General features: G+C 47.2%; 1 protein-coding gene across 5 annotated transcripts in view; it reads right to left on the bottom strand.

Annotated features, from left to right (window-relative positions):
* HSF1 (heat shock transcription factor 1) overlaps positions 1-24,736 on the bottom strand; it is a 32,941-nt gene extending 8,205 nt beyond the window's left edge. For 2 of the 5 annotated variants that reach the window (XM_053558324.1, XM_053558328.1), the window contains exon 1: positions 24,440-24,735. In XM_053558324.1, the coding sequence (XP_053414299.1) occupies positions 24,440-24,556 (117 nt within the window). In that variant the 5' untranslated portion in view covers positions 24,557-24,735. Of the gene's footprint in view, positions 1-6,731; positions 6,884-24,439 lie in introns of all 5 variants that reach the window. The other 3 variants (XM_053558327.1, XM_053558325.1, XM_053558326.1) reach the window with 3 other exon arrangements.
* Positions 24,737-24,828: the final 92 nt, after the last annotated feature.

Genomic DNA, 24,828 nt, shown 5'->3' with positions numbered 1-24,828 from the left:
CATAACACCTAGGCTGGCGGGTTCAGACTCAGCCGGGGCCTGCTAAACAACGACAACTACAACCAAAAAATAGCCGGGCGTTGTGGTGGGCACCTGTCGTCCCACCTACTTGGGAGGCTGAGGCAAGAGAATTGCTTAAGCCCAAGAGTTTGAAGTTGCTGTGAGCTGTGATGCCATCCATGGCAGTATACCGAGGGCAACAAAGTGAGACTGTCTCAAAAAGAAAACTAAACAAAACAAAAACTGGCAAAAGCAAAAGACAGAGTCTTGAAAGATGCAGGAATAAGGAAGCCTTAAGATTAACAGCTGAGGGAGGCGCCTGTGGCTCAGTCGGTAGGGCGCCGGCCCCATATACCGAGGGTGGCGGGTTCAAACCTGGCCCTGGCTGAACTGCAACCAAAAAATAGCTGGGCGTTGTGGCGGGCACCTGTAGTCCCAGCTACTTGGGAAGCTGAGGCAGGAGAATCGCTTAAGCCCAGGAGTTGGAGGTTGCTGTGAGCTGTGTGATGCCACGGCACTCTACCGAGGGCCATAAAGTGAGACTCTGTCTCTACAAAAAAAAAAAAAAAAAAAAGATTAACAGCTGATTTCTCATCAGAAACCATGAAGGTAGTGAGATGAAATATTAAAAGTGTTAAGAGAAAAATCAGTCAAGAATTCTATATGCAATGGAAATGAAGAGCAATTTCCCTTTCTGGAATGGCAGTGTCAGGAGCTTTGTGACTGGGAGGTGCTATTCCTGGGCACCTGCTAGCACCGTAGCCCAGGAATAGCACCTCCCAGTAAAACAGGGAAACTTATTTAATAAGTTTCTGGAAACTGTCCTAAAAGTACATGAGAAATGAAGAAACATGTACTCAATGAAACCTTCTGAAACTTGGTAAGAAGAGTGAGCATCTGTGGTATTTGAGCCGCTCTCATAGTGATGGACACTGCACTCTGGGAGGGTGAGGCCAAGAAGGCCAGGACTCCTTCAGGTGCCAGTCAGAGCTTACTGTGTCTCAATGGGATGGGAGACTACCAGAATTTCTCACAGGTTCGAGATCAGCCTGAGCAACAGTGAGACATCATCTCTAAAAACAGCTGGGTGTTGTGGCTGGTGCCTGTAGTCAGCTGCTTGGGAGGCTGAGACAAGAGGATCACTTAAGCCCAGGAGTTTGAGGTCGCTGTGAGCTAAATGAGGCCACTGCACTCCAGCCCAGGTGACAAGAGCAACATTCTATCTTAAAAAGGGGGGAGGGGAGTTTACTTTTAATTGTACCAGCATACATGTAATAGCAGTACCATGAAGAGGACAAAGAACCGGAAAAAATATTTGAAGAAATAAAGCCTGAAAACTCCCCAGATTTACTAAAAACCATGCATATGGTATGTCTTTATTTTTTGAGACAGAGTCTCACTATGTTGCCCTCGGTAGAGTGCTGTAGTGTCACAGCTCACAGCAATCACAAACTCTTGGCTTAAGCGATTCTCCTGACTCAGTCTCTTAAATACCTGGGACTACAGGTGCCCACCACAACGCCCAGCTAGTTTTTGGTTGTAGTTGTCATTGTTGTTTGGCAAGCTTGGACTGGATTCGAACCCGCCAGCTCTGCTGTGGTATGTGGCTGGCATGGAGCGCATGTCTTTATTTACCTCAGTCAACTTTGATTTCTTTCATTACTGTTTTACATTTTTACATACAGATTTCTGCATGTTTTATTGGGTTTTTACTTAACTGTTTTTGTTTTTGAGACAGGGTCTGTCTCTGCCACCGGGGCTAGAGTGCGGTGGGATCATCCTAGCTCACAGCAACCTCAAACTGGTTGATTTTTTTTGGCTGAGGCTGGGTTTGAACCTGCCACCTCTGGCATATGGGGCCGGCGCCCTACTCCTTTGAGCCACAGGCACTGCCCAAACTGGTTGATTTGATTTTACTTACTTAGAGACAAAGTCTCACTTTGTCACCCTCAGTATAGTGCCGTGGTGTCACAGCTCACAGGAACCTCCAACTCTTAGGCTCAAGTGATTCTCGTGCCTCAAGCCTTCTAAATAGCTGGGACTACAGGCACCAGCCACAACTTCTGGCTATTTTTAAGAGACAGGGTCTCCCTCTGGCTCAGGCTGGTCTTGAACTCATGAGCTCAGGCAATCCACCTTCGTTGGCCTCCCAAGCACTGGATTACAGGCGTGAGCCACTAAGCCTGGCCAAACTGGTTGATTTTAAAATGTTGAACTAACTTTGTATTCTTGGGAAAAATCCTACTTGTTGTGGCTCTAGTTTTTATATTAAAAAAAGACTATATTTAGAAATATATTACTACTACTATAGATAATGCTGAATTGATTTGCTAACATTTTGTCGAATATGTTAGGAAAGATACTAGTCTGTTGTTTTCTTGGACTATTTTTTTCTTAATATTGATTTCAGGATAATATTGGCTTCATAAAATAAGTTGTAGGGCAGCGCCTGTGGCTCAGTGAGTAGAGCACAGGCCCCATATACCGAGGGTGGTGGGTTTGAACTCTGCCCTGGCCAAACTGCAACAAAATATAGCAGCGTGCTATGGAGGGCGCCTGTGGTCCCAGCTACTCGGGAGGCTGAGGCAAGAGAATCGCCTAAGCCCTGGAGTTGGAGGTTGCTGTGAGCTGTGTGATGCCAGGGCACTCTACTGAGGGCAATAAAGTAACACTCTTGTGTGTCCAAAAAAAAAAAAAAAAATTCAGGTTTGGGGGCTGAATTATCATATTGTTTAATCAATTTCATTGATTTCTTCTGCCTTTATTATTTCCTTCCTTCTGTTTGTTTTGGGTTTACATTGCTCTTTTATCCCCCAACTTTATTAAGGTGACAGCTTAGAAAGCCATTCTTTCTGTCTACTATAGTCCCTTATTGGTATACTTTCATTTATCATTAACACGCGTTATGTACTGTAACATAATTATGTGTGTCATATTCTATGGAACTGGAAGAACATGGCAGGTTTGTTTACTCCAGTGTCACTGCAGACACCATAATGTACTGTGCTGTAACATCTGGACATCAACGTTCTTCAGCATCATTATTAGCTTAAAGGACCACTATTACACATGTGGATTGTCACTGATCAATGTTGTTAGGCAGCATGCGGTCGTATATCTTTCTTTCACTCTTTTATTTATTTATTTATTTTTTTCACTCTTTTATTTTTAACCTAATTGTATTGTTGCATTTGAGTTGAGTTTCTTGGAGACAGCCTTTACTTGAGTCATTAAATAAAAATTCATTCTTTTAGTTGGTGTGTTTAAACAAGGAGTAGGCATTTTTTTACTTAAAGATAGTAAATATTTTAGTCTGAGGCCATATGGTCTCTGTTGCAACTATTCAACTCTGCAAGTCTAACACAAAAGTAGCTGTAGACAAAATGCTAATAAACTAATGTGGCTGTGTTTTAATAAAATTTCATTTACAAGCTCAGTGCCTGTAGCATAGTGGTTATGGTGCCAGCCACATACACCAAAGGTGGCAGGTCTGAACCTGGCCCGGGCCAGCTAAACAAGGACAACTGCAACAGAAAATAACCGGGCGCTGTGGCAAGCGCCTGTAGTCCCAGCTACTTGGGAGGCTGAGGCAAGAGAAATCTCTTAAGCCCAAGAGTTTGAAGTTGCTGTGAGCTGTGATGCCAGAGCACTCTACTGAGGGTGACATAGTGAGATTCTGTCTCATAAGAAACAAACTGGCAGTCAATTCATGGGTTTGCTTTACCTCCCAACTTCATGCTGTAGTTGTGCTGTGTATTACATCTGCATACACTGAAAACCCCAACACTCGATGCTGTTATACACTGTGACTTTAACTATCACACACATTTTCAAGAAGAGAAGACTAGTTTCAATTTATGTAGAGTTAATTAACTCTATAAAAATAGTCACTATTCCTGTTGATTTTCCTTCATTTCTGATGTTCTAAGTTTCCATCTGGTGGCATCGACCTTTTCCTTTAGGAGTTCTTTTTGAGTAGGTTTTCTACCAATAGACTTTTCTAGTTTTCTCTTATTTGAGGATGCCTTCACATGACTGAATGGAATACAGAATTCTGAGTTAACAGTGCTTTTCATTCATTTCGTTTCCTTTTGACTTCTGTGGTTTCTGATGAGAAACAGTCTCATGAGCCACTGCTCCCACATTGGTAATTTGTTGTTTTTCTCTGGATGCTTTCAGAATTCTGTTCTAAGTCTTCAGCCGTTCAATTGTGATGTGAATTTCTTTTGAGTTTACCCTTTTAGAGGTTTCTTGTACTTCTTGAATGTATCAGTTTGTCTTCTGCACAATTTGTAAGTTGTCAGCCATTATTTCTTCAAATGTTTTCTCCTCACATTTCTACTTTCCTTCTGGGACTCTGATGACACAAACCTCAGCCCTCCAGGGATCATCATTAGTGTCCCAGGTTCTGTGCACTTTCTTTCTCTTTGCTGTTCAGACCGAGATGCTTCTACTTTTTTGTTGTCAAGTTCATTGACTTTCTTCCATCATGTCCACTTTGCTATTTACCCTGACTAGTATTCCTTATTTTGGTTATTATAATTCTCAGTTCTAAAGTTTCAATTTAGTTCTTAATTTATAAGTTACATTTCCTTTCTAAGCCTTTTGTTGTGTGTGTGGGAGGGCAAGTCAATTATTCATTTGGAGAGTCTCTAGCCTTACTTTGTGCAACATTTTAATTTATTCATTAGTATTATTTTATGGAGATGGAGTCTCCCTCTGCTGCCCTTGGTAGAGTGTCATGACATCATAGCTCACAGCAACCTCAAACTCTTAGGCTCAAGCAATCCTCTTGCCTCAGCCTCCCAAGAAGCTGGGCCTACAGGTATCCGTCACAATGTCAGGCTAGTTTTTCTACTTTTAGTAGAGATGGGGTCTCAGTCTTGCTCAGGCTGGTCTTGGACTTCTGAGCTCAAGCAATCCATCTGCCTCAAACTCCCAGAAAGCTACGATTATAGGTGTGAGCCACCACACCAGGCCCTTGTGCAACCATTTTATAACAGATAGATTGAAGTTGCTGCCAGACAGTTCCACTATCTCTGTCATTTTAGCCACTGGCTTCTTTTTGCTATTTCCCAATGTGGACTGAGATTTTCCTGGCATTTGCATGTGCTAAGTAATAGATTCTATCTCTTTTTTGTGGGTTGAACTGTGTGTCCCTACCACACACAGAAAGGTATGTTCAAGTCTGAAACCCAGTATCTCACAATGTAACTATTTGGAAACAGGGGTGCTGCAGACATGATCAGTTAACATGAGGGTACGCTGGAGCTGAGTGTGCCCCTCATCTGATGTGACTGGTGTCCTATAAGAAGACAGCCATGTGAGATACACAGGGAGACCATCAACTGACAAAGGCAGAGACTGGGCCATGTGGCTGTAAGGCAAGGAACACCAAACACCAACAGCAGCCAGCACAGGCTGTAGGCAAGGAAGGGCCTCCTACAGGCTTCAGAGGGAGTATGGCTCTGGCACCAAACCTGTGAGACAAAAATTTGTTTTCAGCTACCCAGTTTGTGGTACTTTGTAATGGCAGCCACATGAAGCTAACATACGTGGGCATTGTGAGTGTTTGGTTGAGGGTCTAGGTCTTGATTAATTCCTATGGAGAATGTTGATGTTTCTGCTTTAGCAAGCAATCAAGCTCCACCTAGCGGTCAGTCTGGTCTCCGGACAGTGTTGCATCCTGGAGTTCAAAGAACTGGAATGTTGTCTGGGATCAGCTGCTGTGCACACACTGCAGCCACAGGGAACCCAGGAGTTCATACTCAGCCCCATGGGATTACTTTCCCCAGCCACTCCCTCTCTGCAATTTCCACAGTACTTTCAAGTCTCCTGAGGCTCCATTGTTTAGTTCTTTGGCCAAAGAGCTGGGATTTTGTCCCCTCTGCAGTGAACCTGAGAGTGCTGTTGTGTTTGGGTCTCATGGGAAGGGGATGACAAAGAAAGAAACCAAAAGGAATCCCCACCTCAGCCTCTTGGAAACACAGCTCCTCCTTTCCCAGAGGAAGGAATCCCTCTCTCAAGAATTTTAGGTGCTGGTGGGCCTGTACTGCTACCACTATCAATGCTATCTCTGCAGCTGGGGTGTGAGATGATGGAGGGGAGAAAAGAGACAGAGAAAAGGGAGGAATTACTTCATTCTCTGAGCACGCTCTAGCTGTGGCTAAAGGCTTTCCCCACAGCTTTCTGTCCACACCAAGACACACTGTGGGCTTCAGGGTGCACTAAATCCAGGCCAGGGTACTGAAAGGAATAAAAACAGCAATCTCGGGCGGCGCCTGTGGCTCAACGTGTAGGGCGCCGGTCCCATATGCCGGAGGTGGCGTGTTCAAGCCCAGCCCCGGCCAAAAAAAAAAAAAAAAAAAAAACAGCAATCTCACCATCAGTTTGGTGGCACTTTATATCCTGGTATTCTTTGCCAATCCACATGCTACTTTTTGGAATCCTCAAATAGTTTTGGTACCCTGTCAAGATTTTATAGTTACATTCAGTAAGAGGTAGATGGAAGACTTATTCCATCTTACCTGGAACCAGCACACCCTTTCCCTCCTCTAGGTCAGCAGTTGGCAAACTTTTTTTTTTTTTCCCTTGGGTAAAACATCATAGTAAATATTTCTGTCTTCATAGGCCATGTGGTATCTGTTTCTCTGTACTCCACTCTGCTTACGTATAGCACAAAAGTGACTAAATGAGCAAACGTGATTGTGTGCTAATAAAACTTTACTTACAAAATGGGCAGTGGCTAGATTTGCACTCATGGATGGAAGTTTGCTGACATCTGTCTTCAGTCATAAATCATTGAACTTTCAGTGCTGTTTGAGAAGTCCAAAGTTATATGATTCCTAATTCTTTGCATGAGAATCGTTCCTTCCCACAAACCCTGAAAAATGATAGGAAAATAATGACTTTCCTTTTATCCCCAGGAATCTGAAATATCACTTTTCACAGTGATGAGCTTTGTGATAGGTCTTCTTTTGTAATTACTGAGCTAGAGAGGTGGAAGGCTCTTAACTCAGAGCATTCAGTTTTAGGGAATTTTCCTGATTTTCTTTTTTTATAAGAGTTCTGTTACAGTTCTCTTTTCCTTCTTAGACATCTATTAGGTAGATATAATGGTTCTTGAACCAATCCTCTAACTTAAATATTTGCTCCTGTTTTCCTTGTCTCCCCCCCCCCCCAAAAAAAATCTGGGTTATTTTCTCAATCTTCTTTTAGCTATTTTTTTTTTTTTTTAATTTGGCCGGGGCTGGGTTTGAACCCACCACCTCTGGCATATGGGACCGGTGCCCTACCCGCTGAGCCACAGGCGCCGCCCTCTTTTAGCTATTTTAATACATTTTCTAGCCCTGTAGCTGACTGAATGGACTCCCTCCTGGTCAAACTCTAGAAAAATCCTAAAGCTGAGTTGCCGGCCACAGGGAGGTCAGATATGCCTTGCATGTGCCCCCTTTCTGGAGGAGGCTCTGTGTGCTACATTGTTAACAATGTGATGCTAAATCGTTAAGGGACCTAAGGGTACACAAGAGGAAGCTTCATTTCTTTAACCAATTACAAATCAAATAACCCCTAAATATACCTATAACCTGTATGCCCCCACCTTTCTAGAGATGTCTAGCCTTTTGTGGCCAAAACAACATATGCCATCCACATAGTGACTTAGGGTCTCCCTGAATGTCTAAAATCATTTTCTCAGGACCTCCTGAGGCCGTGTATTCTAGGCTAGTCACGTACACTTGGCTTAGATTAAACCTGTTTGAATTATTTTAAAGAGGCTGGGCATGGTGGCACCTGCTTGTAATCCCAGCACTCTGGGAGGCCAAAGCAGGTGAACTGCTTGAACTCAGGATTTTGAGACTAGCCTGAGCAAGAGCGAGACCCCCGTCTCTACTAAAAATAGAAAAACTAGCTAGGCATTATGGTGGGCATCTTAGTCCTAGCTACTCAGGAGGTTGAGACAAGAGGATCACTTGAAGGTGGCGCCCATAACTCGGTGGCTAGGGCACTGGCCACATACACGGAGACTGGTGGGTTCAAACATGGCCTGGGCTGGCTGAGACATCAATGACAACAACAACAAAAAAATAGCTGGGTGTTGTGGTGGGCACCTGTAGTCCCAGCTCCTTGGGAGGCTGAGGCAAGAGGATCACTTAAACCCAAGAGTTTGAGGTTGCTGTGAGTTGTGACGCCATAGCACTCTAACCAGGGCCACAGCTTGAGACTCTGTCAAAAAATAAAAAAGAGGGTCACTTGAGCCCAAGAGTTTGAGGTTGCTGTGAGCTGTGATGTCACGACACTCTACCCAGGGCAACAGAGTGAGACTGTCTTTAAAAACCAAAAAGCCAAAGTCATTTTACAGAATCTGTGTCTTTTTCCATCAACAGTTGCTTGTTCATTCATATCAGAGAGTAAGAGGCTGGGCATTTACTTTACGAAGGGATCTGCTTGGCTGGTTCACAGCTGTATCTGAGAGTCTTGTTGTGGGGCTGGTAACTTCCATCCATGGTGGACTCTATGGCCCTTGCTTAAAGGTGCACTCCTGGTTGTCAGCACTTGTTTAGTGCCAAGTATGGGGAACAGCCACCAAGTTTCCTCCCCTTCTATCCTGTACACTGGCCCTCGCCTGCCCTGGATATACCCAGGTCCTGAGTCCAGCAGGCCAAAGCTTCCATTATACTCCCAGGGAAGAGGAGGTTCAGGTTTGCAAGTCCCTTAAATTCAGACCCATCTGTGTCTGTCTTAAGAAGCTGGCATCTCTAACCCCTAAGTGACTGGAGGCTGGGTGAATAAGCTATCTGGTGTGAGGTGTGCTCCATGCTGACTGCTTGCTTAGTTGCTCTGGTCTGCTGAGAGATTTTATCCTCCAGAATAATAGTTCCTACTGTTCTTTGTAATTCCTGTTCTCTTGGTTTTTGTGGTATTAAGCTCCTCTTTTTTTTTTGAGATAGACCCTTGCTTTGTCTCCCAGGCATCATAACAGCTCACTGCAACCTTCAATTACTAGGCTCAAGTATCCTCCTGCTTCAGTTCCTCGAGTAGCTGAGACTATAGGCATGCATCACCATGCTTGACTAATTGAAACATTTTTTTCAACCATAAAAAAAAAAAAAAAAAAAGAAAGGAACATTTTTTTCATAGAGATGGGGTCTTGCTATGTTGTGCAGGCTGGTCTTCAACTCCAGGCCTCAAGAGATCATCTTGCCTCCGCCTCCCAAAGTTCTGGGACTGCAGGTGTGAGCCACCACGCCCAGTCTATGCTTCCCACTTTTAAAAATTAACTCTAAATTTAATAAGGCTCAACCAGAAATCTTAAGTACTCTGTAAATACTAGCTCATTCGGTCCTCAAAAGCTGCTGAGGTCAGGGAGGAGAGCAAGGCTCCAAGGAGACAGGAAAGGCTGGGTCCTACACTCAGCTGCACAGCTGGCTGGAGAGACCCTCCACTTCCGTGCTGGAGACAGGCACACACGGGAGGGGTGGGAAGAGGGACCAGAGCAGACTATGAAGAAGTCATGAGGAGATCAGAGGTTAACTAGGATTTGTTGAGGAGTGAAAAGGGTCACTAGCTCACTCTTCCAGAAGCATGGCTGTGTGTGGGGAGCAGCAGCAAGTGGCGGCAGCTCACACTGGGGCTGGTGCAGCGAACAGGAGTGTTTAAGAGACAAGGTAGGTGCTTGGTGGGCTGTTGTGTCTTAGTGTAGGAGCTGGAGAAATGGGAGAAGAAAGGCCAGGTCCACTGGGCCTCCACCATTTCCCTATGCCTTATAATGCATGGAGGTGCTTCGTGGGGGCACCCACCCAGTGACTGAAACCTCTTGCAGCCTCCATCCCCAGTTTGGGCTGCTCTGAGCACATCTGCTTTCTGGGAATCTCCATACAGCTGGCCACTAAAGACTCCCCTCCCCTATCTTTTTAAAAAGGATGATGTAATTTATAAACAGTAAACCCCATCATTTTAAGTTTATAGCCAGATCAATGTTCAGTGTGCAGTTAATTCAGCATTACCACACGCAAAGGACAAAACACATTTTTATCACCTCAAAAAGTACCCTGTATTGGGGCGGCGCCTGTGGCTCAAGGAGTAGGGTGCCAGTCCCATATGCTGGAGGTGGCGGGTTCAAACCCAGCCCCGGCCAAAAAAAAAAAAAAAAGTACCCTGTATTGCTTTGTAGTCATCCTCGCTCCTTCACTCCCATGAACTCCATCCTGTTCCCACGGTTCTGCTTGCTCCAGAGGGTCACACAGATGGAGTCACATAGCAAGCAGACATGACCTTCTGTTTGGGATCTATACTTTGCACGCTGCGAGATGCAGCCATGTTGTCACGTGGGTAAGCAGTTTGTTCCTTTCAAATGCTGAGTACAGATGTCCTACAGTTACCTGCTTCCCTTCTGATGAATATTTGGGGTGTGCCTAGTTTTTGCTATAATGAATAAAATTGCTACGAACATTTGCATATGGTTTTTACACGGACATATGTTTTCATTATGGGAAAACCTACAGGTAGAACTACTGTGCCGTGTGGTGGATGCTTAGCTTTATAAGAAACCACCAAACCATATCCCAAGGTAGAACACCATTTTGCGTTCTTGGTAATTTGAGTTTCAGGGGCTCCACACCCCCTCAGTGTTTGGTGTTGTTAGTCTCTAAGTTTACCCTCTGTAGAAAGTGTCTAATGATACCTCACTATGGTTTTAATTCAAATTTCCCTGAAAACGAAGGATGCTGAGCATCTTTGGAAGTGCTTATTTGTTGTTTGTGTAGCCTTTTTATTTTATTTTATTTTTTGTTAACTCATAGCTGTGTACATTAGTGCAATCAAGGGATACAATGTGCTGGTTTCATATACAATCTGAAATATTCTCATCAAACTGTTCAACGTAGCCTTATGGCATTTTCTTAGTTATTGTATGTAGACATTTGTATTCTGCCTTTAATAAGTTTCGCCTGTACCTATTCTAAGATGCACCGTAGGTGTGGCCCCACCCATTACCCTCCCTCCACTCTAACCTCCCCCCTCCCTTCCCCTTCCTTGGCCCTTTCCTCATAGTCTTGTGCTATAGTTGAGTTATAGCCTTCATGTGAAAGCTGTAATTTAGCTTCATAGTAGGGCTGAGTACATTGGATACTTTTTCTTCCATTCCTGAGATACTTTGCTAAGAAGAATATGTTCCAGCTCCATCCTTGTAAACATGGAAGAGGTAAAGTCTCCATCTTTCTTATTTAAGGCTGCATAATATTCCATGGTGTACATGTACCACAATTTGCTAGTCCATTCGTGGGTCGATGGGCACTTGGGCTTCTTCCATGACTTAGCAATTATGAATTTGGCTGCAATAAACATTCTGGTACAGATGTCTTTGTTATATTGTGATTTTTGGTCTTCTGGGTATAAACCTAGTAAAGGAATTATAGGATGGAATGGCAGGTCTATTTTTAGGTCTCTAAGTATTCTCCAAACATCCTTCCAGAAGGAACATATTAGGGTGCATTCCCACCAGCTTCTTTTTTAAAAAATACTTTATGAGGGCAGCACCTATGGCTCAGTGGGTAGGGCGCCGGCCCCATAAACTAAGGGTGGCGGGCCAGCCAAACTACAACAACAAAAAAATAGCCGGGCGCTGTGGCGGGCACCTGTAGTCCAGCTACTTGGGAGGCTGAGGCAAGAGAATCGCCTAAGCCCAGGAGTTAGAGGTTGCTGTGAGCTGTGACGCCATGACACTCTACCCAGAGTGATAAAGTGAGACTCTGTCTCCAGAAAAAAACTTTGTCACCTAGGTTTGAGTGCAATGGCCCAATCACGGCTTGCTGGAGCCTCAGACTCTTGGGTTCAAGTGATCCTCCTGCCTTAGTCACCCAAGTAGCTGGGTCTATAAGCCATGTGCCCGCATACTCACCTAATTTTTAAATTTTCTCTGGAGATGGGGCCTGGCTATATTGCCTAGGTTTGTCTCAAATTCTTGGGCTCAGATGATCCTTCTAGCTTGGCTTCTTAAACTGCAGGGACTACACTGAGTCTGGACTGTGTATCTTCTTTTGGCAGAGTATCTATTTAGATCTTTTGCTTTTTTAAAAAAAGTGTTGTCTTATTGAATTCTTTTTTTTTTTTGGTAGAGACAGAGTTTCACTTTATCGCCCACGGTAGAGTGCCGTGGCATCACACAGCTCATAGCAACCTCCAACTCCTAGGCTTACGTGATTACCTTGCTTCAGCCTCCCAAGTAGCTGGGACTACAGGTGCCTGCCACAACGCCCGGCTATGTTTTTGTTGCTGTTGCAGTTTGGCTGGGGTCGGGTTTGAACCCTCCACCCTCAGTATATGGGGCTGGCGCCCTGCCCACTGAGCCACAGGCGCCGCCCTTATTGAGGTCTTTTATGGCATGATTTGCCTTTCATGTTTTGATTTCCAACTTTAAAATTAAAAGCACAAAGGTTAACATTTTATGATACTGAACAACAGGCATATCCTAAGAAAATTGTTCTTTGTTCTTGTTTTTTTTTTTTTTTTTTTTGAGACAGAGCCTCAAGCTATAGCCCTGGGTAGAGGGCTGTGGCATCACAGCTCACAGCAACCTCCAGCTCCCGGGATCAAGCGATTCTCTTACTTTTGCCTCCCAAGTAGCCGGGACTACAGGCATCTGCCACAACGCCCAGTTGCTTTTACAGAAAAGGTCTGGCTCTTGCTCAAGCTGGTCTCGAACTCATGAGCTCAGGTATCGACCTGTCTTGGCCTCCCAGAGTGCTTGGATTATAGGTGTGAGCCACCATGCCCAGCAAAGGTTTTGTTTTTTTTTTTAAAACAGAGTTTTACTTCGTGGCTCTCACAGCAACCTCGAACTCCCGGGCTCAAGTGATTCTCTTGCCTCAGCTTCCTGAGTAGCTGGGACTATAGGTGCTAGCCAGAACACCTGGCTATTTTTAGAGATGGGGTCTTGCTCTTGCTCAGGCTGGTCTCCAACCCGTGAGCTCAGGCAATCCACCTGCCTCGGCCTCCCAGAGTGCTAAGATTACTGGAGTGAGCCACCTTGCCCAGCCTAAGGCTCATTTTTTTTTTTTGAGACAGAGCCTCAAGCTATCACCTTGGGTAGAGTGCTCTGGCATCATAGCTCACAGCAACCTCCAACTCCTGGGCTCAAGCGAGTCTCCTGCCTCTGCCTTCCAAGTAGCTGGGACTACAGGTGCCCACCACAATGCCCAGCTATTTTCTGGTTGCAGTCATCATTGTTGTTTGGTGGGCCTGGGTTAGATTCGAACCAGCCCGCTTAGGTGTATGTGGCTGGGCGCCTCAGCCACAGGCGCTGAGCCTAAGGCTCATTTTTTAAATTAAATGCCTATTCAACAAAGCTAATGGGAACACATTTATGCAAATTTACTAGAATGCTAGAGTAAACAGGAGACATTATTCAAAGATGAGTAAGAGAAGTTCTACTCTTTTTCTTCCTTTGTGTGATCAGGTTGCAAAGGACAAGTTCATTAGATTACAGCAGGTTTTCATTGTATTTTCTTTTTGTCTGCTTTTCCTAAACCACTGCTTCCTGTCCCTTCAGGGATCTGATTCTCTTTTCCAGAATCTTTAGAGCACAAACGGAATTAGCAGCAGAAGTTGGAGGAGCCAAGCACCATGCTCAAAAGGGCTTATTGAGTTCTTTATATATTCTGGATACCAGATATATGCTTTGTAAAAACTGTGTGTGGCTTGATTTTTGACTTTTTTTTGGTAGAGTGCTGTGGCATCACAGCTCACAGCAACCTCCAATTCCTGGGCTTAGGCAATTCTCTGGCCTCAGCCTCCCCGGTAGCTGGGACTATAGGTGTCCCCCACAATGCCCGGCTATTTTTTTGTTGCAGTTGTCGTTGTTTAGCTGGCCAGTGCTGGGTTCGAACTGCCAGCCTTGGTGTATGTGGCTGACTCCCCACCCACTGAGTTATGGTGCTACCTAACTCACATTTTAGTCTACAATTTATTCTGAGTTAATCTGTGTACATGGTGAGAAGTAAAAGCCAGGGTTCACATTTTGCTTGTTCATGTCCAGTTATCCCAGTGTGATTTGCTGAACTGAGCCTTCCTTCTCCACTCAATTACAGTGGCACCTCTGCCAAACCAGCCAGCCTTATCCTACAAGATAGGTAAGTCCAACCTCTGAGCTCTGGAGTCCATTCCATTTACTCACATTTTTATGCCAATATAATTCAGTCTTGATTAGTATGGCTTTATAGCAGGTCTTGACAGCATGAACCTTTTAAATCGCTAAGTATTCTGTTCTATGATCACAGTATTTCTTTCCATTTATTTGAGTCTTCAATTTTTTTGAGCATCATTTTGTTTTTGGTGAATGATTTTGTGCATATTTCGCAAGATTTATCCCTGTCACACAGCCTAGGGATGGCCCCAAAGCTTCCTCCTTGTGGTGCTCACACCCTTGCACTGTCTCCCCTGTGACCTATCACATCCACTGGAGGGTGGCGTCTGAGAATGCGTTATATAAAGCTACCTTTTGGCTCTCACTCAGATCATCTGCTCTGGGAGAAGCAAGCTGCCATGTTCTACACAGCTCTACAGAGAGGGCCACACAGATAGAAACTAAAGCTTCTGGCCAACAGCCAGAGAGAAACCGTGGCCTGTGGACAACCACCCGAATGAACTTGGAAGCAGTTGAGTCTTGAGATGATTTCAACCTCATAAGAGACCTTGAGGCGGAATTAATCCATGAGTCGCAGAAACTGAGGTAATAAATGTATGTTATTTTAGGCCATTAAGTTTGGAGGCAACAGTTACACTTATATAGCAAGAGATAATACAACCACTAAATCTTTTGTGTTTTTGATACCATATAAATATCTTGGTTTCCAACAGTTTGCTGCTAGTGTATACTATTATAGCTTATGTTTGTATACTGATCGTGTATCTTCTGATAAGATACTCATTTATTAAAGATACTCATTATTAAACTCATTTATTAGTTATAATAACTTATTTGTAGATTCCTTGGGTTTTTCTAAGTAAATGGTCATGCTGTTTATGAATGGAGTTTTTATTTCTTCCTTTCTAATCCCCACGTCTTAATCTGTCTGCCACGCTGCACTGATGAGGACATTAAGCACTGTTAGAAGTTAAGGTCTCTTTCTCGTCTTGAGGCAACAGCATTCAGGTGTTCACAGTTAAGAACAATGCAAGTTATAGGGTTTTTTTTTTTTGAGACAGAGTCTCATTATGTCACCCTCGGTATCGGTAGAATGCCGTGGCATCACAGCTAACAAAAGCAACCTCAAACACTTGGGCTTAAGCGATTCTCTTGCCTCAGCCTCCCAAGTAGCTGGGAGTATAGGTGCTACCACAATGCCTGGTTAGTTTTTTTTGTTGCGGCTGGCCCGGGCCGGGTTCGAACCTACCACCCTTGGCGTATGTGGCTGGCATCATAACCACTGTGCTATGGGCGCCGAGCCATCATCAGATACATCATTAACTACAGCCGCTTTTGTTCAGATTTCCTTACTTTTTACCTAGTGTACTTTTTCTAGTGTACTTTTTCCAGGGTATCACCCAGGACACGACGTGACATTTAGGGTCATGCTTCCTGAGTTCGACTCGGCTCTGACAGCCTTTTGTACTCTCCTAGGTTTTGACGACCTTGACAGTTTTGAGGACTGATCAGGTATTTTGTAGAGCGCCCTCAATTTGGATTTGTCTGACATCTTTGTCATAGTTAGCTGGAGTTCGACACATTTGAGGAAGAAGATCAGGGAGGTCAAGTGCTATCTCACCTCATCACACCACAGCACATATCCTTAGCAGGGCTCCCCACTGCCACGCTGGCTGTGGTCACCTGGCTGAGGTTGTGCTGTCAGATGTCTCTGGGCAGAATCACCCTCCCCTCTCCACACCAAGCTCTTCAGAAGGGTGTCACTACGCGTGGCCCACACTCACAGGTGGGGAGTGCTGTTACTCCTTGAAGAACAAGTATCTGGATAAATAACTTGGAATTTTTCTATGTAGTGACATTCTGTCCAACTTACCTCTTTATATCCTCCATTTTCAGTCTTTATATTTTTGCTTTATTTCCTTGAGTACACAAAACATTTCTGTAATTGTTTTAATGGTCTTTTTACTATCCCCTCCTGTGACAAGTCAGATTTTCCCACCTATCAGCTTGTCCATTAACATTTGCTTGTATCCTGGATGCAAAAATTCTGTGCCGTGGCTTAGTGCCGGTAGCTCAGGGGCTGGCGGGTTCAAACTTGGCTCAGGCCTGTTTGAACAACAACAACAATAGCTAGGCATTGTGGAGGGTACCTGTAGTCCCAGCTACTTGGGAGGCTGAAGCAAGAATCGCTCAAGCCCAAGAGCTGGAGGTTGCTGTGAGCTGTGATGCTATGGCACTCTACCGAGGGTGACATAGTGAGACTCCATCTCAAAAAAAAAAAAAAAGTTGTGCCGTGTGCATCTGGATTTTGCTGTCTTCCTCCATAAGCCATGCTTTGTGCTGGTAGGCAGTGAAGTTTCTTGTGGGTCAGCTAGACCATTTCCAGGCTTGTTTTTAAGCCTGTTTACACTACATTCAGAGTAGCATTTACTCTGGGACTCATATACTGCTGCTTCCTAGCCGTTTCTTCTATGTTCTGCTAAATGCTCAAAATGCCTTCTCCTCTCTGGCCAGTGAGAGCTCAAGTAACTCCCAGCGCCAAGTGAGCTCTGTGTCTCGCAAGCCTTACATTCCTTAGCGGACATTCTTTCTCCTGCAGCTCCAGCAATATGGCCTCACTGAGGGCATGAACAGCTAGCTGGGGGTCCTCCTCGGCACAGCCCCCTCCTTTTCAGTTCTTGCCCTGCAAATTCTCGCTGCCTCAGGTTCCCTGAAGTCTGGGCTGTTGAATTCTCCCTTTCTGCACTTGACTTAGGAAACTGGTTCCATGGTAGAAAGTCCAGGCAGCTCTGTGGTTCACTCCATCCTCACCAGTCTTCTAAGGTCTACACACAGTTCAGTAAAGGTCATGATGAGTTCGGGAGGGTGGTGAATTTGCCAGAACCCAGGCTTCATCGCCCTGCCTCAGTGGCTCCAGGTCCCTCCCCTGCTGACCACAGGAAGCTTCTACTTGGGCGTGAAAACCTGTGACTGGAAGTCTAGACGGATAGCTGCTGGCTAGGGAGAAATGTGCTCCCACCCTGAGCACGTCTACTAAATGGTGTTAGGAAATGCCAAATCTTGTAAACTCAGTCTGAGCCTTATTTTCTACAGTGCTGTGAACAGCTTGAATATGCACAGAGCCTGCATGTCAGTGTAGCAGTCAGGAGCTCACCTGTGGCCTCCGAGCCCCACCCATCCAGAGTTCAGTCTGTGTGATGTGCTCTGGGCTCCTGGGCATGGCTGGCTGACCACTCTCTGGGTCCCAGTAGCTGAGGTCTTGGAGTGGCTGAGCGAGTGTGCAGCTGCAACTGGCACATGGGGGTAGGGGACAGGACAGCAGAGAAATCCAGGGTGGGGGTGAGGGGATAGGCAGACAGGAAGCCAACAGGAGGCTCTGGCTTTAGTCCTCTTCCCAGGTCCCAGCGCCGTCCTTATGTCAGAGAGAGGCCACGTGCACCTATCTCATGAACATTTTTCTTATCTCCACTGCAGCTGGCTTATTCCACTCCCACCACACAAGCACCAGAACAGAGCATTCTTCCTCATCTGACTGCCGGCCTCCCTGCACTCCCACCTCAGGCCCACTCAGCAGGATGCAGATGGTCAACCCTCTGCTTAGGTCCATAGGGTCAGAGGGAGGCCAGTGCTGCCAGGCACAGGGAGACACTTGAAGCCATCCTCCCTCTTCTCCTGCTGCTGCTGGATGTGAGAACATCCTACACCCCACAGAGCAGGCTCTGGGGCCTCCTACCTGGGAGGCTCCCACCCTGATTCTGTGATAGCTGATGAGTTGGGTTAGGTTAGGGTCAGATAGCTAGAAATTCCGCTCTCCTGGGGTTAGGAGGGGAAGGCCCCATCTTGAGGCCACCCAGCTTAGTTCTGTATAGGGTGACTGCTACACCTGGGGAGGAGGGACCCAATCAGAACTCAGCAGTCCACAGCAGAAGGATGTGGAGGACTCTCGAGCAGCAAGTACAGTGCAGTCCGTAAGGTGACCAGGAGCAGCCTCAAGGCTAACTGTCAGCATTAGCTTAAATCTACACTGTGGCTGCACCCCTGCCAATGGACTCTCAGGCTCAAAGGAGGTCCGCATTAGCAGTGAGATGCTGGTTTTAATTCTAAGGTGACTTCCAGACATAAAGTAGGCCCAACCCGGGCAAACAATGCAGAACCTCTGGCCACAACCCTGGCCTTTTTGTCTACTAGCCCAATGGGGTCTGTTTGGCAGACAGTTTGCCATACTGTTTTCTATGGCGAATCATATCTCACTCACCATAAACCTCACTCTGCAAATCCATCTTTCCCTTTCTCAGCAAACTTTGTTTCACGTTTGTGAAACACCTCACTTTGAGGTGTCTGGTTGTTTTTGGACAAAGAGCTCAAAGAAGAGGCCACAGGCAGTTGCTTTGAACTCTAACAGGTTGATGCCCCTGCAAGGTGGATGCTGTGGGCCTGCCGACCCCTCTCCAGTTTACCCTCACCAGGCTGAGTGGTCCAGAAACCAGGGACACGCAGGCCAGGGCTGCCCCTCCCTGCCCCTCAAAGAGCTAAAGAGCACACACTGGCAGACACAAGTACTGTGGCCACCTGCCCCCTCCAAGGAGGCCACCTCAGCCCAGCCTTCCTGTGACCTGTGTCCTGCCCACTGCACACGCTCCTTGGGATAGGAGGAAACACGTAAGAGGCCAGTGTAAAGTCTGTCTGTTTAAAGGTCTCTGTCTGTCTCGTCTGTCTGTCCACCTGTGTATATATATTAGTATATCTCTGTGGAAGGAGAAGAGGAAAAGAGGAATCTCATGTAAATACAAAATTTTTTTTTTTTGGAGACATGATCTCACTCAGTCACCTTGAGGTTGAGTGCTGCGGTGTCATAGCTCACAATAACCTCTTGGGCTCAAGAGATACTCTTGCCTCAGCCTCCTGAGTAGCTGGTACTTCAGGTGTCCTCCACAATGCCCAGCTAGTTTTTTCTATTTTCATTAGAGACAGAGTCTCACTTTGTTTAGGCTGGCCTCGAACTCCTGAGGTCAAGCGATTCACCCAGCCTCCTAGGATGCTGGGATCATAGGTGTGAGGCCCCGTGCCCTGCCTCCAAAATACAATTCTGACTATGAACAACCTGCAGAGTTAGTCCAGGTATGGCTGGGAAGGCAGCAGGTGGGCAGGCCCTGAGGCACTGTAAAAATACCAGCCCCCAGCAGCCCTGGTTTACTTTATGGGGAGCAAGGGTCTAACTTGGGCACGGTGGGCAGCAGTGGTGGGACATCTCTGGGGAAGAACATGAGCTTTGGGTTTGGTTCTGCCATTTTCTAGCTCACTCTCTGGAAAGCTTCCAGTATTTCTATGAGTTTTCGCACCTATAAAACAGAAAATCATGGCTCAGCACCTGTGGCTCAAGTGGCTAAGGCGCCAGACACATACACCAGAGCTGGTGGGTTCGAATCCAGCCCAGGCCTGCCAAACAACGATGGCTGCAACGAAAAAATAGCCGGGAGTTGTGGTGGGCGCCTGTGGTCCCAGCTATTTGGGAGGCAGAGGCAGGAGAATCACTTGAGGCCAGGAGTTGGAGGTTGCTGTAGATGCCACAGCACTCTACCCAGGGTGACAGCTTGAGGTTCTGTCTCAAAACAAACAAACAAACAAACAAACAAAAAACCCCCAGAAAATCATGCTGTCTACTTCAGTGCTGTGGACAGAACAGAACACCACAATCGGGTGCTGTGCACATACACAGAGGGCCTGAGTGAGGCCAGCACGCAACATGTGACCACTGTTCCAGCACAGCCTCCCATATTCAGGGCTGCTACCAGATCTTCAAGGGTAGGGCCCAGTGGGCCTGCTGGGTCCTACTGACTGAAAATAGGCTTGCCCAGTTTTCAGAGCCAAGAGGGCAGCAGTGACCTGCCTGTCACAGAGTTCTGGACACAGTCTCAGTACTCGGGTGAGACGGTGCCACTGCTCTTAAGGAACACCTGGGCGTGCCCTGTCTCCACGTCACTGCAGGGACTGCTGTGCCTCCACCCAGAGATCAGCCTTTCCACAGTGGCCACCTGACCAGTGGCACTCAACACAGACCCCCCAGGGATGGGCCCACAGGTTTGGCAACCTCCAGCCTCCTCAGTCTCAGGGATTCCCCTAGGGCCACAGCATAACTTTCTAGAGTCATTCCTGCTGCCAAAGGAACATCTGGACCATCAGGCTGGGACCAGAATCAGGCCAGAGAGGGGCCCACTGGCTGAAATTTAAGGAGGCCCTTATTTTTAGAGCTGTCCAAGTACAGGGTGAGCCTTAAAAGGAGCACCTCCTTTTCACCTGAACACCCAACAATTGCCCTCGCACTTTTGGGGCACCAATCACAAGGCCCTGGGTGATAAGGGGAAATTGGGGTTTAGACAGCCTCTTTTTAGAAGATCTATCAAGTTTGAAAACATTTACTACTCTTGTTTATGTGAAAACAAGCAAAATATATGTTCACTTTTTAAAAATAAAAAAAAAAAAGGGCCAGGTGCAGTGGCTTACACGTGTAATTCCAGCACTTTGGGAGGCTGAGGTGGGTGGACTGCCTGAGCTCACCAGTTTGAGACCAGCCTGAGCCAGAGTGAGACTTCATCTCTAAAAAACAGTCAGGTGTTGTGGCGGGTGCCTGTAGTCCCAGCTACTCGGGAGGTTAAGGCAAGAGGATCAGTTGAGCCCCAAAGTTTGAAGTTACTGTGAAGTATGTTGCCATGGCACTCTACCGAGGGCCATAAAGTGAGAATCTGTCTCAAAAAAACAAAAAACAAAACAAAACAAAAATTAGAAAAAAATACACATAAAACTTGTCTGTAATCTCAACATCTAAGAACAGCCAGGATAACTTTTCATACAAAAGTGTGAACCAAATTATGTTTTGTAATAGTTGGGCCCGCCATGCACCTAGTGTTCTGAGCCTTTATTCCCACTTATGGTGGGGCGCTTCCCTGGTTGTGACCCTCCCTGGAGAGGCTGCTGCTCTCCTGAGTTACCCTATGGTCCTGCCAGGCCCCGACAAGAGCCTCAGCTGGTAGACAGAGTAGCTACTGTATAAAGAAGAAGCTGGGCTGAGACAATGCCGGTGATGGGGTGAGGGAGGGCCCAATTTACAGGGCTACCTGTTTATCCAGGTATTCTGTGTCCCTCTTTGTGTCTCCAGGTACCGGATCCTGCTGTACCTTTGGGACAAGGTTGTGGAGCCCATTAAAGGAGGGCTACCCACATCTGTGCCCATGCTCCTGTATGATCATGGTCACCAAGTTTCCTCTCCAGGGGGCATGGAGCTACGCTGTCCTCCAGAACTCGTCTGTGGAACATCTGGACTGCTAACAGCCTCTCCTATCTGGAGAGGCACACACTTGGCATATGTTTCACTGAAGCAGGGTTTGGGTGGGAAATGAATACTACCACAAGGCACTCTCTGGGATAGGAGCCTGTTTTCTGCCCCCCTTTTGCAGGGTGGGAGTCCACACCTCAGGCCAGGGAGAGAAGTGTAATGGTTGCCCAGCCCTGGCCCGCACCAGGCCATGCTGAGTAAAGGCACTGGTGAGAGTTTCTGAGGTTGGAAGGTCTCCCGGGGCGGTTCAGCCCTCAGGGTTAGTCACTGTTCCTTGGACTCTCCCTCATTTCCTTCTGTCAAGAGGAGGGTCTTTCTTGGCAGAATGGTGAGAAGACTCCAGCACAAAGGAGAAACTACCAGAGGTAGGAACACTAGTGCCTTCCCAATCTGCTGGAGGATCCCATGTTGGGACTTTGCTGACAGAGAGGGTTCAGGGCCCATGTGAATGCCCTTGAGGCCATGGGATGGGACCATTGTCTCCTTGTTCCAGGCAGCTCTGCAGTCTCTGCCCAGCCTGGAAAAGAGCTTCTTTCCACTTGTAAGCCAGTGCTTGGTTTCTGTCTCACTGTCATGTCAGCCCCCACTATTGTGTCCTGCACCAACTGTGGGTGCTTCATGCCAATCAAGTGGAACCAAACACCCTAACTCCAGTCAGCTCCCTGTCCCTCCCCAGGGACAACAAGGCCCACAGGTGGTACAGCCATCATGAATTGACACTGGTCACAGGCCTGATCAGATCCATCTTTTCCATGCAAAATCCCTGCCTAGAACATGCTGTGCATCCTGGAAGACAGTATACTGACACTTTACCTACATGCCTCACAACCTTTCAGCAGAAACAGCAAGCAGATTAGAGATCACCCTAACAGGATTAAGCTCAGAACATACCAGAGAATCTCTGAGGGCCCTCCCCGAGCTGGGCAGGAGTGCTTCCTGAGAGTTGAAGAGAACAAGAAAGAAGAGGAAGGAAGGACCAAAGAAGACAGAAATGTGGGGTCATTTCCTTTGGTCAGGAAAGTTCAATGTCTACAATGCAGAGCTGGTGGAAGGAAGACACTCACAGGGATGCACAATGCCCTTTCTGGGGGCTTGGGAAGGAGAGCCCACAGAGAGGAGATTTCAGCAGGACAAATATGAAGTGTTTCTTTTCTTTTTTTTTAGAGACAGTTTCATTTCATCACCCTCGGTAGAGTGCCATGGCATCACAGCTCATAGCAACCTCCAACTCCTGGGTTTAGGCGATTCTCTTGCCTCAGCCTCCCAAGTAGCTGGGACTACAGGCGCCTGCCACAACACCCAGCTATTTCTTTGTTGCAGTTTGGCTGGGGCTGGGTTTGAACCCACCACCCTCGGTATATGGGGCTGGCACCCTACTCACTGAGCCACAGGCACCGCCCATATGAAGTGTTTCTAACAAAAGTGAAGATTTGTAGTCTCCTCCTCATTCCCAAATACTCCTTTTTCTTTTTTTTTTTTTTTTGTGGTTTTTGGCCAGGGCTAGGTTTGAACCCGGCACCTCTGCCATATGGGACCGGTGCCCTACTCCTTGAGCCACAGGCGCCGCCCTCCTTTTTCTTTTTTTTGAGACAGTCTTACTCTGTGCCCTGGGTAAGTGGGTGGCGTCATAGCTCACAGCAACCTCAAACTCCTTGGCACAAGTGATCCTCCTGCTTCAGCCTCCCAAGTAGCTGGGACTACGGGCACCTGCCACTGTGACCGGTTTCTCTATTTTTAGTAGAGACAGGGTCTCGCTCTTGCTCAGACTGGTCTCAAACTCCTAAGCTTAAGTGATCTTCCTGCCTTGGCCTCCCAGAGTGCTAGGATTACAGGTGTGAGCCACCACACTTGGCTCCCAAATATTCTTTTAAGCAGAGCAGAGCTTCAGTGAACAAACCCGAGAGGCAGAGAACCTGGCCTCCAGTTTCAGGCCAGACTTTTTTTTATTCCCAAAGACCTGAAAGACTGGTGTACACAGGTAGAAATTCAGCAGAGCCTGAGGAACTCTGGTGTTTGGCTTGCTGTAGGTCAAACATGTTTGGTGGCACACAGTTTGTTCCAGTCCCTCGAAAGGCTCTCAACAATCAATGTGGCCTTTTTTCAGGCCATCACTTGCCACCCCTGATATGGCTCTGGCCGTCACCGGACATGACGTCACGCCAGGATATGAACACAGATTCTGATCTGCAACTCCAGACACATCACTGATTTACTTCTGCAAACTGGAGCTCTCTGGTCTTGCAGGGCTGGGCCATGTAAACAAGCCTGCTGCCAGGCAACAGAAGACAGGGACACAATCAAGATGCCCCATAAAGAACGAAAAATAAAATTGTTCTTGGGAAATCCAGCCCCAGTAACTGGGAAAGGATTTGAAATCACCTCCAACTTCCCGACATTTTACTTTCTGTTTTCACTACTTTCCTTTTCCACCAGAGCAACGCCCTCTGATTCATGTGCCAGGTCCTGATTTTTCTCCCAAAAGCTGCCGACCCACCTCCCCGGAATAGGCCACTCGAGAGGATACAAATGGGCTTTAGGAAGCAACGTTTTCTAGTCAAACTGATGCTCGTTCTAAAAGCAGATACACTTCCGCAACTGTCCAACAGGTAGCAAAAGACCGAGACTGAGAAGCTCCATCCTCCTCATCCCAGTGAAACTTAACTTGGGCAGAACTGACCCACGCCTGCGGTTTCCGAACTGCCTTTCCAAATTCGGGTTCTAGTGCGGGGCAGACTAGGGACCTGCGATGTTTTCTAGGGGCTTGAGGCAGGGCAGGCGCCCTCTACAGATCTGCCTTTGGCTTCCAGCGCAAGAATTAAACATGGGTCGGCCCCGGCCCCACCGGGCCTCCCTCCCACAACCTCCACACCTGCAAGCAGCAGGGCGTGCACGCCGCCCGACACCCAGGCCGGCTCCCTCCGGGCTCCCACGCAGGACCCACTCCAGCGCGCCCGTACCCCGCCGCTCACCGGGCTCCAGCAGATGAGCGCGTCGGTGTCCGGGTCGCTGACGAGAGTCCATAGCTTGGTTAGGAAGGCCGGAACGTTGCTGGGCCCCGCCCCACCGGGGCCCAGGGAAAGATCCATCTCGGGCGAGGCAGGGAGAGCGGACACGAAGGGGAGCAGAGTGTCGAGCTAAAGACTTCGCCGCGCCAGCCACACGGGCCGCGCCGCTGCCCACTGCGCACACACAGCCCCAGGGCCTAGCATGGCCGCCGCCATCTTGCGACGGACGCGCTCCCGCCTGTGCCGCCGCCCGCCTGTGTCCTCTCCTGAGCGCGCCCGCATGCTCCGCCCCCAGCCCGGCCCCTCCGTGCGCCTGCGCGTGCTGGCCTCGCCCCTGCAGCCCACCAATCGAG

Source organism: Nycticebus coucang, chromosome 13 (assembly GCF_027406575.1).
Source record: "Nycticebus coucang isolate mNycCou1 chromosome 13, mNycCou1.pri, whole genome shotgun sequence".
NCBI lineage: Eukaryota > Metazoa > Chordata > Mammalia > Primates > Lorisidae > Nycticebus > Nycticebus coucang.
This window is presented reverse-complemented; position numbering and strand designations above follow the sequence as displayed.